Here is a 13,588-nt window from a genome sequence, read left to right as displayed (position 1 = left end):
ATGCGTTCAAAGTTACTTAAGCGTATTTTTCTTTGTGCTGCAAATAGACAATTTAAGAAGATTATTTTTCTCGGAAGCCACAAGAAGCAAACATAGATAAAAGCTGCATCAAAGACGGACGCATAAATTGAAAAACAATATTAAAAATGTTTGTAAAAATACGCTGTGGACTGGACTGAACTCGCTGAGTATAAAACCCACTGGCGAAATCCTGTAAAATTTTAATAAATCTACGGTTTCCATTAAAGTCGGGGAGTTTTTTGATCAGTTAAGAAACTATCAGCTTGTCTTTTAAGGCAATATTAGTGTTTTGAAAGTAAGTAGTGCTTCTGGGACGCCTTTAAGAGCACATTAAGTTAAGTTAACATTAAGTTAAGAAAACTGCATCTTATTTCGGTGTTTATTCGTTGCAACCAAATACCGGAAATAACGAAAGAACTTTCAACAAATAACGTAGTTTCTTCTTCTTACTTTATCGAATTGCATTCTTACCCCTCGTTAACGCGGATCAAACCATTCTATATAAAGCCTTGCCTTTGCCTTGTCAAAGCAAGAGAATATTTTGTTGTTTCGATGTAAAGACGCGATGACATTCTTTGATATTTTCCTGTCACTCATTATGGATAATTTATTAATTATAAAAAAAACATACTCAGAGGTAAATGTGTACCACCTGCTTTAACAATTAATAACTCTGTATTTTGCCTACAGAGTATTTATGAGTTTCATATCAGTCTCACAATAAACAGCGATTATTTCCTTAAACAGCGTTAACTAGTTGATCTTTCTAATGGTGAAGTGTAGTGTTTTCTTCGCGGTACGCACTGAATTCTTAAATATTATTTAGATACCTGGGTTTCGTGCGATTCTCAATGTAAACAGCGATTATCTCCTTAAACAGCGTTAACCAGTTGATATTTGTAATGGTGAAGTGTGGTGTTTTCTTCGCGGTACGGACTGAATTCTTAAATATTATTTAGATACCTGGGTTTCGTGCGATTGTCAATGTAAACAGCGATTATCTCCTTAAACAGCGTTAACCAGTCGATCTTTGTAATGGTGAAGTGTGGTGTTTTCTTCGCGGTACGGACTGAATTCTTAAATATTATTTAGATACCTGGGTTTCGTGCGATTCTCAATGTAAACAGCGATTATCTCCTTAAACAGCGTTAACCAGTTGATATTTGTAATGGTGAAGTGTGGTGTTTTCTTCGCGGTACGGACTGAATTCTTAAATATTATTTAGATACCTGGGTTTCGTGCGATTGTCAATGTAAACAGCGATTATCTCCTTAAACAGCGTTAACCAGTCGATCTTTGTAATGGTGAAGTGTGGTGTTTTCTTCGCGGTACGGACTGAATTCTTAAATATTATTTAGATACCTGGGTTTCGTGCGATTCTCAATGTAAACAGCGATTATCTCCTTAAACAGCGTTAACCAGTTGATATTTGTAATGGTGAAGTGTGGTGTTTTCTTCGCGGTACGGACTGAATTCTTAAAATATTATTTACATTAGTCTCGGTTTCAAAGAGGCAAATAAAGTCCAGGTACCACATTTTTCGATTCATACCAGGAAACTGTAATTTGTATATTTACTTCAGCGACTTTAAAATTATAAATTCCTCAATTCCTGAAAATTTGCTCGCCCCGAATTTCTGCGACTGTGATTGTGTGGAGAAATTTGTGTACTGTTTAGCTGGGAATTTCAGACAACTCCCATAAAGCCTACCTGATGCAGCTGTTGATAGAATCAGCACGACGATCAGTAACTGAAGGTGCCTGGCCGTCATGGCGCGATGTTACGTGCCCCGCTCATAGACGACCGTCGTGACGTCGTGCGATACCGCAGCGCTGTCCTCCGGCGCACTGATCCATCCGAACCGTCGTGATCCCCTCCACCCAACGCCAGCCACCCGGCAAATCGCGCGCACCCCCCCCCCCCCAATCACAATCCCTGCTTCGTTTGTTGATTGGACAGTTCAGGATACAAACGCAAATTAATATTTTGACGTTATTAAACCATGGAGGATAAAATGTATGAAACATTCACCTTTGTCGAAATACATGTGTGGTACGGTTATATTAAAAAATGGATTCAGCTGGCTTGGGGTACGGTAATGAAACTTATTGTCCCATGCAGAATAGCACACCATTTGACGTAAACCGCCTTTGATGTTCAAAAAATTCTGGGTCGATTTCTTACTTCAATAAATTTCTTCGAGTTTCTACTCAGCTTCTCCCACGAATTTTGGCCCCGGTCCATGAACTAAGATGGCGGTCTTGATCTACGCATTATTTAAAATTCTGCCTTAAATTACTATAAATCAATAAGGCCACTGTTTGATGCGTTATTTCTACGAATGCTCATGTGAAAATAAATGTAAAATACGATTAGTTGCTTATTATTCCTGGCCGTCTCGTATGACACACATCATGGTAGAAAATATTTAATTAATAATCCTTTAAAGCCTGGTGGTACATATGTCCCGCCTGCTTGATAATCTACAAGGCTGGCATTTTTATGTTTCGCGTAATTCTCAGTCTAAACAACGATTATTTCTTTAAACAGCGTTAACCGATTGATCTTCGTAATGGTGAAGTGTTGTGTTTTCTTCGCGGTACGGGCTGGATTATGAAATAAAAGCAGAGTTAAGGATTGGAGAAAGGATTTTCTCTTATTAATCTTTCTTTCCGAAAAGCTAATCATACACTTGATCATCCCACTCGTAGAAAGAAATAAAACCCACGAACATTTATCATTACAGTATTATCTATAACAATTCGTTTGAAAGATGTTCGTCAGGACTTGGTCCATTTATTCTCGTATGCGTACTCCTGTCCGCTACTGCAATGAGTCAGAAAATGATTGCAAGGCGGAAGTCCTCAAGAAAGAAGGTCAACTCGACCGCAGTTCAATATCAGCCTTTCTCGTTGCATTGGTCTCGTACACTTAGCAAGGATGAGATAGGACGCCATGGGATAGAACAACCTACCATGACACACGTTTCGAGAACTTTGGGCAGGACGGAAAAACATGAAAAAAAAATTTGGACAGGCTAGGACATGTTGGGTGAAATAGGTTGGGATGGTTAGGTTAGGTTAGGAAGACGAAAATTATACGAGGTTAGGTTAGGAAGACGAAAATTATATGAGGTTAGGTTAGGAAGACGAAAATTATATAAGGTTAGGTTAGGAAGACGAAAATTATATAAGGTTAGGTTAGGAAGACGAAAATTATATAAGGTTAGGTTAGGAAGACGAAAATTATATAAGGTTAGGTTAGGAAGACGAAAATTATATAAGGTTAGGTTAGGAAGACGAAAATTATATAAGGTTAGGTTAGGAAGACGAAAATTATATGAGGTTAGGTTAGGAAGACGAAAATTATGAGGTTAGGTTAGGTTAGGAAGACGAAAATTATATGAGGTTCATAATTCCTATTCTTCTCCAGTGACTACCTACGGGATGGCTGCCCGGAATTCGATTCCCAGCAGAGGCTGAGAATTTCCTCTGCCGCCACGTCCAGGTCGGCTCTGAGGCCCACCCAACTTCCTCTCCGACGGGTACTAGGGGCGAAGGGATAGCTGCCGGCAGACGGAATTCACCGTTCACCAAGGCAGCATGGAACTGGTGTATCTCACTGAATTTGCCTTCATTAAGGCACTCGACAACAGACAAGTTACCAACCTTGGAAATGAAATAACTACTGACATTAATACGGAGGTAAGGTAAAGGTACCATCTTCCATCCATTCTTTTTAATATTTATGGTGACAGTATCTTTAAAGAACAATACAATATTAATATCCAATTTTATTATTAATATAATAACTGTTACAATTGTAATGTGAAGATGACGTCTTCTGCAATTCTGGACCGCGTAGTCTCCTAGAAATTGACCAACGTTTTATAGGAGCTTACGGCAGGCAGTGCCAGACTACAACGTGTGAGGTGTGACAAACCAGACGACACCCATCTTCGTACTCATCACCATGAGAACGTGAAATCTCAACAACTACAATGCGAGAGGAGACGTCTCTTCTTAAAACGTTGTAAACGCACGAGCAGCGCGACTTTAGAAGTCGGTACGTCACTGCACCTTTCATTTTTCATAAAATTTACAAATGCTTAATGTGTTTAATAATATTATGAGTTTAATTAACATTATGATATAATTATAAAACTATTAGGTAATCCATTTAATAGGTTAAGAGACTCATCGTAAGTACGTCAATACTTCATATAAAAATATCTACAAGAGTATTTGTGCATGCAATTTTTCTTATCCAGTAAGAAAAATCATAAACTACAAAGTGTATATGCAAAAAGGCACTAAAACTGATGGAGTAGAATCGTAATTATATTTTTCCGACTACAGCGAGATATCGCATTTGGTCAGTAGTCGACTAAATGCACAAATATTGCGTGAACCTTTCGTAACATCGGCTGCAGTCAGCACCAGATTCTCTGGGGCACCGCAGAAACCGCGGGGCGAAAACACGATAAAATATTAAACGTGCGTTGAGACGACATTTCAGTATCAAATCAAATATTACCCATTAATATCAGCTACAGAAAATCCGAAACCTGTTTTTCCCTTCAGAAGACATCAGAGAAACCGACTTAAAAAAAAAACTGAACTGAACTCCTGATACTTCATGACCAGATAATATAAATAATATGCAATATTCTCTTGGTCTGACGCAATGACTATGGTACTATTACCACCGCTTCGTTGTTCTATCTCGAAGCTGTTTCCATTCTTGTCCGTTTGCAAGTACGTAACGAACAGGTAAATGTTGGCTGTAGCCATAATTCACCTTACCAGCCGCAGTCCAAAGAGTAATGCAGTTTCGACGTAATACTTTTCAGTAACACAGAATTTTGAGCACAATATAAACATCTCGTAGATAAAATCAGACGTTTATCTGCATATTTCATTTTCTGGAGCAAGTTCCATGGACTAGCTTCGTCCAACTCTTCATTTCAAATGCGTTTTATGACGCCATTATATTTGTATTTCAGAATACAACATAAGTGGGTTTCTGAAGTGTCCCTTTAAGAGGCAATGTGGTGTGTGGAGGGAGTCTGAGGCAAAACCCTCTACATAAATAAATTTTCAGTAATGTTAACCTTGTGCCGACTAACATCGCCTGCGAGGGTAGGCATTTAAAAAAACACTGGGTAATAAGTTGGACACTAAAATCAATTCAGAATAAATTTCATAAGGTTAATGGACGTGACGAATTAAAAATCTTTGTCAATTTCTGTCCATTCCAGAAGGAATTTTGTCACTTCTAATGCCCTGAGTGAGATAAAAAAATTTCAGACCCAGAAAGAATATCGCTATTACTTGTCGCAGGAGCAGGTATTTTCTTGAATGAGTCAGTTGTTTGATATAAAATTAAAAAAAACAGTTTTGATTCAGTGAACACATGAGCTGCCTTGATGAGAGTCTTCTGATGATGAGATAAAATAGTTCTGTCCTCACATTCATTGGAATACAGGACACTAATGCCAGCCAGCTAGTCTCGTGGGTGGACGGAATCCAGTTACGGCTGTGGAACGATTACACTTTAAGCTGCTTCTTAACCAGCAACGCAGCAAGCACTCCAACGGCAATCATGATCACACTGGATCGTGCTGTACTGCCACTTAGCTGTAAGTAATTGGAAATTTGATATTGCAACATGAGAAACATTAGTAACATTATTTACAATAATGACAATTAAAAGAATGAGTAAATGACTGGAGAACGCTCCATCATGAGGGCTGCCCGGATGAATACGAGAAGCCTCAGTGAGAACAGAGTTGTGGTGGACCCGTCTGCTGGGTAACATCTAAAAAGCAACAGTTGTGTCCACCACCACCTGTAAAGAGCGTATTCTGAATGAACGGTGCACAGTCTATCTTCAGAAACTAATATCCATTTGGATTATAAAGAAATTCCCTGCCTTTTATACAATCCACAGATTCATTACCCTACTCACAAATGCCCACCATTGGACCTTATCCTGAACGAGATTAATCTAGTTCAGACTCTCTTATTTAACTTATTTAAGGTCCATTTTAATATCATCCCATTTGTGATGTGTCTTCATGCATGATACATAATTCCAGTCATGGAGGCACTGGAGAGGAAATTACATTTTATAATTCTGAATAATCAGAGTAATATGTTCATCCATATTATCCTCCTTGATTCGATCATCCTAGTATAATGAAGGATATAAATTACAAAGCTTCTCACTACGTAATTTTCTTCCTCCTGTCACGTGCTCAGTTTTAGGTCCAAATATTTTACGTCGGCCCCCTGTTCCTAAACATTATGAATCTATGTTCTTCTCGCAGTACGAGACCACATAAAATACATTGAACATAGGAGTAAAATAGTTCAACACAATCCCTTAAATTCTATTCATTTATGAGTAATGAAACTTCCTATTCAAAAACTTTTTTTCATCTAATACTTGGTCTGGAATTCTAGAAAATAATGTTATCAACACTTGTTCTTTTACAAAAATGCTATATATATAAATAAATAAAGCAAAATTTCTGATCATCTACAAAAAAAACTTACAATAACGTAGTAGTTACAGCGATCACCCTGGCAACATTCTGAACACTTCCAGTCTTCGTACCAAATGTGAGTGCAATATTTCATGTATCTATTTCTTGTCTTGACGCAAGCTTCCTTTGTTGCACAGCGTTTTGAAATGTAGTACTGTTTCTGCGCCCCCTGCGACCAGTATGGAGTGCCTGTAATGCAAGAGTCAGCACAAAATAATTCCATAACATTTGTTTCTTTGTCAGTGAGCTACTTCATCATAATTCTTCCATTATTCTCAAAAAGATGAAACAACTTCAACTGCCCACCACCGGACCCTCTCCCGAGACAGTTCAACACAATTCAAAATCTGAGTTCCGCAGGTGATTTTCATATTATCCTGCCTTTTACATGTCTAATAACTAACATCACTCTATAAGGATTTCCAATAAAAATTCTTCTCAGCCTCCTTGCTTTGGTCTCCCTCTCTGTGAAAGATAAATGAGTGATACCATACAAAGCAAACAGCATAATACAGTTTTATATATCCCCATTTCCAGTATTTTTGCAAATATATATAAAATTCCTGCGTGAATGGTAGAACACATTTCCAAAGCTCTTTCATTCTTGTTTGTAGCCAATATACCTCTCGGTATTTAAGGATATGCTACAAAGTATGATATTAATACACACTACTTTATGAACATGTTTCCATAACTGAAATTATGTCAGCTAAGTTTGCTCACTGAGACTGTGAGATGGCAACCAAAATTTTCATAGACCCATGTACAAAGGCAGACCAACTTACTTCCCCATTTTATCTCTGAAAGACAAACATCTTCACCCTGCTCACAAGTCTTTATCGTGTTTAGACACTTATCTCCATTACGTTCCTGATTTGTGCAAACGTAGCATTCAAGTCCACTGCCTGAAACAAATCATTGCTGTTTACAATACATACATGATTAAGTACAAAGTAAATTCTATTAAAAACTATTTAAAATGTACATTATAAGTACGGAAAATTATGCATAAAACCACCTAACTCTATGGAGTCGAATCGTTCTTGACAAGCTGATAATCCTACTTAAACTTGAACAGCCAACCTCAACTCATACATAAGAAACTGACCTGCCGTTTATTATTTTGTTAATTTTATATCCAAGCGTGGGATCTATGAGCAACTGTATTCCTCGTAAAACCTCAATACTCCGGTCTTATTTATATTCTATCATTATTTCACATAAGTAGCGTAACAAAATAAACATAACCTTATTTACACTTCAAATTTAACGTGGGATAATCAATACTTTAAACGTATTAAGATAATAACTTACCTTCATGAAGTAAAGCAAAAATCGCTATTAAAACAAAAATACAAATACAACGGAAATCCATAACGTATTTGTAGTATTAAAAACATATATTTTAACACCACGCCCCAAATTCCGTTTCACTTGTTTCCTTGTTGACCAGGTTCGACAATACGCACCAGTGTTGCCAACTCGACAATGATTTCCCCTCTGAAATGTTCTTTTTTACCCAATAAACTGCTAATTTTAGTTTTCGGGCGAGAACGTGAAATCCATTGATATGGATTGTATTTACAGCAGCTGTTGTAACTGGTGAAAGGGTGGGTATGTTACAGAAGTTTTATGAAATTTTAATATCATCAGAAGCCTGTTCAGTACGTTGTAAGTAGCTCGCACTATTCGTATGTGGCGTTCATTTATAAGTGAATTATGTAGTTCAAACCACATGGAAGCTAAGCATATCTAGTCTAAATTAAGGCAGTAACCCGCAATTTGCCTATAGCAGTAGAAAGTCAAAATTACATGACATAATTGTGATGTTGGTAGGCTTTATCACCCAAAGATGTTTGTAACGGAAGTAAGTGGTAGAGTAAGAAGTAGGTTGTAGGCTGTAATCTTTGGTGCGGACACGGTGTATTTTATTCGAGAGGGCTGTGTGTGAATGTGACGGATGTGTGTTGTCAATTTGACGTAATGGAAGGGGTTTTGTGGAAATGGACAAATTACTGGAGCGGTAAGCTCCATTTTTGAGTTTCTCAGTGCAGGTGAAAAAACAAAATGGCGACATTACGTTAATTTTGTGTAATTGTTTCTTACAGGATGGCAAACAAGATGGTTTATTCTTGACAACGGTGTGTTGGCATATTACAAGTCTCAAGAAGAAGTGAACCAAGGCTGTAAGGGTTCAATGAAAGTAACAGCATGTGAAATTATAGGTAATTATAATCACAACTAATCGCATTTAAGCAGTGTCCCAAAAATTTTCAGTTACTGTTATGCTGACGTAGATGTGTTGTGGTTATCATTTGTTTTTATTTGAACTGTTTTCATTCATAGAAGACGGCTCACCGGACTGAAATTTCATAGTTTTCTTTTGGTATTGAATAGAATAAAATATAATAGAATTTAGTTACATTTCATAGATAATTTATAGGGCTAAGTCAAGGATGTATAATATGTCATAGAAAAAGTACAATGCTTGTTTTTAATAAAAACATAAAATTGCACATTTGTGACAGTGACTTACAGTCTACTACGGTATTACTGTAAAAATATTTACTCAACAAAGCTTCTCTTAAATGATACAATTAATCTTGTAATTTTTACCCATTCAAAATGTACTGGATCTTGCCAATGCCAATGGTTCTTGGTTTACTTTATGGTGATTTATCAATAGTATTGATTATATCTACAAGATATTGAGGTGTAATCAGCACTATGAGTTCACAGTTTGTATTTAAATTACTGTATTTTATCGATTTTGTTGCACTTTCTTCACATTTTAAAATTTCTGGAATTGGGTTATATTTTATATTTGGTTGCATCTAAGAATCGATGTAGGATCTTTTCTCCTGAGCACCTATTACTAAATCAGTGGTGTGTCTTACAATTGACAATGGTGTTTTAAAATTGAGGAAATATGGTATGTGAAACAAACTTCTTTCAGTTAATCCTGTTGATAGTACACGTATGGATCTTGTTATTCCTGGAGAACAACATATTTATTTGAGAGCTGCAACTTCGCAAGAACGGCAACAGTGGCTTGTGGCACTGGGAAGTGCTAAAGCCTGCGTCACCACCAGGAACAGGAAAGATTCAGGTGACCCTGCTCTTTAAGTGTTATAACTACAGATTAAAAATTTCCTTAATTTTATTACGTAAGTTTATTGCATGTCAATAATGTACCAAATTTACCATAGATAAATAGGTTTTGGGAGGAGGAATTAAATTAAATTAGCTCAGCAGAGAGTCAGCTACTGAATTTAATTGCATGTTCTTCAGAATATTTGTAATTTGTGGGTGGTTAAATATGGTGGTCGACATGGACCAGGCATGTACAGTTTTTTTGTAGGAAATTCCCATGGAAAGAGAACACTAGAGAAAGTGATACAGTTTTGAAATTAATCTTGGAATTATAGTTTGCAGTCTGGGTTAAAGTAGCTCAGGATTAATCATTTGTGGTGGTGATGAACCTTCAGATTTTAAAGTAATATAGAATTTCTTGAACAGCTAAATATCACCACGACAAACAAGATTCTTGGGTTGCAGTTTTAAATATTATTTTCATTCCTTGCCCAAGGAATTTAATTTGATTTGAACTGAACATCACAGCTGAGTGGTTAACATTCTTGTTTTCATGTTCACCAAGTCCCAAGTTGAAATTTCAGCCTCAAGACCAGTTTCTTAATAGGTTTTTTCATGGGTTTCCTCGGTCCTTCCAAGTAAATGCTGGTATTGTACCTTTCATTTAGGCCATAACTCCTTCCTTCCACATCCTTTACAAGTCGTTACCCGGTAACGATTACGTTGCTCAACACTTTGTAGTCTGAGCTACTGTCATCATCATTAAATGTAGAACAAATAACAAACTGTGAAATTTGAGGTTATTTTGATGAAAATAAGGATAGTGGTTTTCTGGGTTGTTGTGCTGCGTAATCTTGTAGGTGGTAACGAATGATTTGGAGGAATGTATTGCATTCTACTCTGGAAATAGAGATTATATGTTCCTCCTGAATGCTGGTAACCACATAAAAGATTATGTGGTTATCATGATACAATCCTTCACACTTTTTCTGTGCCCTACGCATCGTATAAGTACGTCCTTATTCAAGTGTATTATCGTTTATTTGTAGATTCCAATCCTGATACACTTAAATCCAAAAAGTCTGAGCTGAGACTGTACTGTGACCTACTGATGCAACAAGTACACATGGTTAAGACAGCTGTTACTCAAGAAGGTGGTCCAGAAGTGCAGGTAAGGCTCTGCTCGGTTGCGAGCCAAATATTGTTTGTCGACATCTGTCTCGTCAAAATTAAATTATTTCCCATTTATAGAAACTGGACGAAGCAACTAGCCTGCTGGGTGCTACCTGTGATACATTTATTAGAACTTTGGAAGACTGTATGAAGATATCTAACGCCAATTTCACGTATGAACTTCCTCACCAACACGTGACCGACACCGCTCTTCCACCCATCTTAAATCAGAACAAAGGAAAAGTGAGTATCTTATATTTAAAATCCTTGAAGTAACTTAGCAGTTTTATTAGACATTTTATATGCATGTATCAAGTGTTCGTCTTTGTTGCAGGGCATGAAGCCAACTGTGCCCATCATGAGAACAAATTCCGTTGATAAGTAAGCAATTCTGTGATGTGTGATCTTTAAATGTCATTCAGGATTCATGAAAGAGGAGTAAAATCCACAGTTTTGTTATCCCACGTATAAACTCCTACGAATTTTGCATAAAGAAGTTAATGTCTTTATATTCTAGTTAGATTCTTTTATTAAAATGGAAATTGAATTGTGATATTCAGCATTATGAAACCATTGAGACTTGTAGGTGGTTACCAGCGGTTTGGAACAAGCTGCTACCTCCATATTTATGGTAGAGGTACCACGACGGTGGAGTAGGTAGAAGTATCCAGGTAATGGAGGCAGGATTTAGAAATATCATATATTCATTTCTTCAAGTCAGAAATATATTAGGTTTGCAAAACTGTGAATCCGCCAGATTTGTTACAGTAATAAATAATTTGTATAAATATTAAAAATGTATATTATTGTGTCATGTCTAATTCTTTCTTGTTAAGCAGCGAATGTTTTGTCGTATGTTGCAGGAAAACCTGAAGTATTACTTTCCCACAAAATTTGCCGTGAAGATTTCTTTAAAGTAGGTATCTGTGAGAAGCTGAGATCTTCAGCACTTCACATACTTCAGAACTGTAGCTACGTATTGAACGTGATGAGAAACTGTAGATATGGATTTGGAAAATTTTCTCGCATTTTAATTTGTAGTTACTTGCACATTGGTGCAGATGTGGAATAGATAATATGTTAATTGAATTTTGGAGTTGCGTCAAAACATAGTCCACTGGAATGTACATAATAAATATGTTGTATTATCTCTGTATATTTATATATTTTAAAAAGTTGTGAAGGAATATGTAAGTGGTGGTTTGTGGATATGATTAAGTAAAATATTTTATAATCTGAAGCTTGTATTTATGTGGATTAAATTTTCTTTTGCACCAGTCTTATCTTTGCCACAAGTTGAATAGTTCCTTATAAAATTTGTACAATAGAGTGTTTTTATAGGATTGTGTGTTTCCTTCTTGGCATTCCCAGACATCCCTTTGTACCCATTTTACTTTCTAAACAAAATATTGCAACAAAACTATGTTATGTCTTGTTTATTTTGTGTAAGAACAGCATTGTTGAGTGTCAAAGGAACTGATTTCTTATTATTAATTAAATAGTTGTTGTGTGCTGTAGTTTTTGTTTATGTACCCCATACTTTTTATTTCAGGTATTTAATCTGTGTTTGTTCCTGCTTTATAAAGACTAATGGTTTAATATATAATAATTTGTTCTTGTGTTGTGATATTCAGTATAGAATTATAATATTTGTTTGTCATGTGGAGATCTGTTGCAGTATACTATAATTTGTGTTATATTTTTGTTTTATGTCTACAGTGTATGTTCAGTCCTCTTATTTTTAATATTCTGCATAGCTGTACAGTAAACCATCGTCTACCGCAGTTGTACAGTTCCTGAGTAAAATCTGCATTTTGCAGACTTAATACAGATTTTCCATATTATCTGTATGGAGTTATGCCAGGTAAAGAAAAACAATGTTTTATTCCGGGTTGTGCCATCTTATATTGAATTTCCCTCCTTACTCCGTATAATATGTCTCGAATCGAATATCGTTTTATTCAGGATTTGTGTTATCCGTGTTCACACTTATGTTGGCTATGTTCGTCTTAGAAATTACTTTCTCCGTGGACATTCCGTAACGTTAACTTGTCAAATTTGAAAACTGGAGTAATCGTTTTTATTCTATGTAGAATCTTACGTGGTGGTTGTATCTAATTTCGGACATATGGTTATTTAATTTTTACGTATATGTTAAGGAATAAGCTGATATATATTTTTTTGGCCAGTTTCGTGGGATATTTGGACAAGCACGTGTTTGATATTTGACGAAGTGGCTGTGTATTTTGCAGTATTATGTCACTATTTAAAGCAAGAGATTTATGGTCTGCACAATGTGGTGAAGATGAAATATTTGATCACACTAGTATTATTACATCTAATTTGGGTAGTCGGTGTGATAAAGTTATAGTTGGCAGTCATTCTGGGTACTTGCGTGTATTTCAACCTTCATTCGTGAGATTAGAAGAAGATAAGACTATTGGCTATAAACCAACGGATCTTCTAATTGAGACACATCTTCCACAGCCAATACTTCAAATTAGCGTGGGAAAACTTGTCTCGTAAGTACTTATTAGAATAAAATAGAATTTATTTACATTCTATAGATCCTACATTAGGCCTAAGCCAAAGATGTAGAACAGGTCATTGCACAAATACAATACTTGTTTCTATTACGACTATAAATACATAGTTATAACAGCTATTAACAGATTTTTGCAACTATAGTATTACAGCAAAATAATTATGATGAGAAATATTACCATTATTACTTACATGTATTTATAAATT

The 13,588-nt window shown here is 36.1% G+C and overlaps 4 protein-coding genes and 1 long non-coding RNA gene across 7 annotated transcripts in view; 3 read left to right on the top strand and 2 right to left on the bottom strand.

The window, feature by feature from the left end:
* The window catches only part of LOC110833576 (uncharacterized), a 28,903-nt gene extending 27,016 nt beyond the window's left edge, over nucleotides 1-1,887 (bottom strand). The window contains exon 1 of the mRNA XM_022071832.2: nucleotides 1,732-1,887. Within this exon, the coding sequence (XP_021927524.1) occupies nucleotides 1,732-1,792 (61 nt within the window). The 5' untranslated portion in view covers nucleotides 1,793-1,887. The remainder of the gene's footprint in view (nucleotides 1-1,731) is intronic.
* LOC110833577 (uncharacterized) overlaps nucleotides 1-3,984 on the top strand; it is a 28,585-nt gene extending 24,601 nt beyond the window's left edge. The window contains exons 3-4 of the long non-coding RNA XR_002544251.2: nucleotides 3,454-3,725; nucleotides 3,855-3,984. This is a non-coding gene — a long non-coding RNA (uncharacterized LOC110833577). The remainder of the gene's footprint in view (nucleotides 1-3,453; nucleotides 3,726-3,854) is intronic.
* On the bottom strand, nucleotides 3,802-8,049 carry cold (coiled). Its single transcript, XM_022071831.2, has 4 exons — nucleotides 7,886-8,049; nucleotides 7,357-7,476; nucleotides 6,582-6,760; nucleotides 3,802-5,660 (listed from the first exon to the last, which is right to left on the bottom strand). The coding sequence occupies exons 1-4, from the start codon at nucleotides 7,944-7,946 to the stop codon at nucleotides 5,571-5,573; spliced, it is 450 nt and encodes a 149-aa protein (XP_021927523.1). The 5' UTR covers nucleotides 7,947-8,049; the 3' UTR covers nucleotides 3,802-5,570.
* A 396-nt stretch (nucleotides 8,050-8,445) lies between these two features.
* Nucleotides 8,446-12,114, top strand: LOC110833555 (pleckstrin homology domain-containing family A member 3-like). Of its 2 annotated transcripts, none has more exons than XM_087349005.1 (7): nucleotides 8,446-8,594; nucleotides 8,680-8,796; nucleotides 9,528-9,680; nucleotides 10,714-10,835; nucleotides 10,916-11,080; nucleotides 11,172-11,218; nucleotides 11,701-12,114. In XM_087349005.1, the coding sequence occupies exons 1-7, from the start codon at nucleotides 8,555-8,557 to the stop codon at nucleotides 11,708-11,710; spliced, it is 654 nt and encodes a 217-aa protein (XP_087205131.1). In that variant the 5' UTR covers nucleotides 8,446-8,554; the 3' UTR covers nucleotides 11,711-12,114. The 2 variants fall into 2 exon arrangements, with proteins under 2 accessions (XP_087205131.1, XP_087205130.1); XM_087349004.1 differs by having other exon boundaries at nucleotides 11,154-11,218.
* Nucleotides 12,115-12,849: 735 nt separating this feature from the next.
* BBS9 (Bardet-Biedl syndrome 9) overlaps nucleotides 12,850-13,588 on the top strand; it is a 69,658-nt gene continuing 68,919 nt past the window's right edge. The window contains exon 1 of one of the 2 annotated variants that reach the window (XM_087348997.1): nucleotides 12,850-13,359. In XM_087348997.1, the coding sequence (XP_087205123.1) occupies nucleotides 13,094-13,359 (266 nt within the window). In that variant the 5' untranslated portion in view covers nucleotides 12,850-13,093. The remainder of the gene's footprint in view (nucleotides 13,360-13,588) is intronic. The other variant, XM_022071858.2, reaches the window with a different exon arrangement.

The sequence above is a fragment of the Zootermopsis nevadensis genome, unplaced genomic scaffold (assembly GCF_977971745.1).
Source record: "Zootermopsis nevadensis isolate Lab colony 2312 unplaced genomic scaffold, Znev_1.0 Znev_ptg000015l, whole genome shotgun sequence".
NCBI classification, from domain to species: domain Eukaryota; kingdom Metazoa; phylum Arthropoda; class Insecta; order Blattodea; family Termopsidae; genus Zootermopsis; species Zootermopsis nevadensis.
The sequence above is the reverse complement of the archived record's forward strand: the minus strand, read 5'-3'. Positions and strand labels throughout refer to the sequence as shown.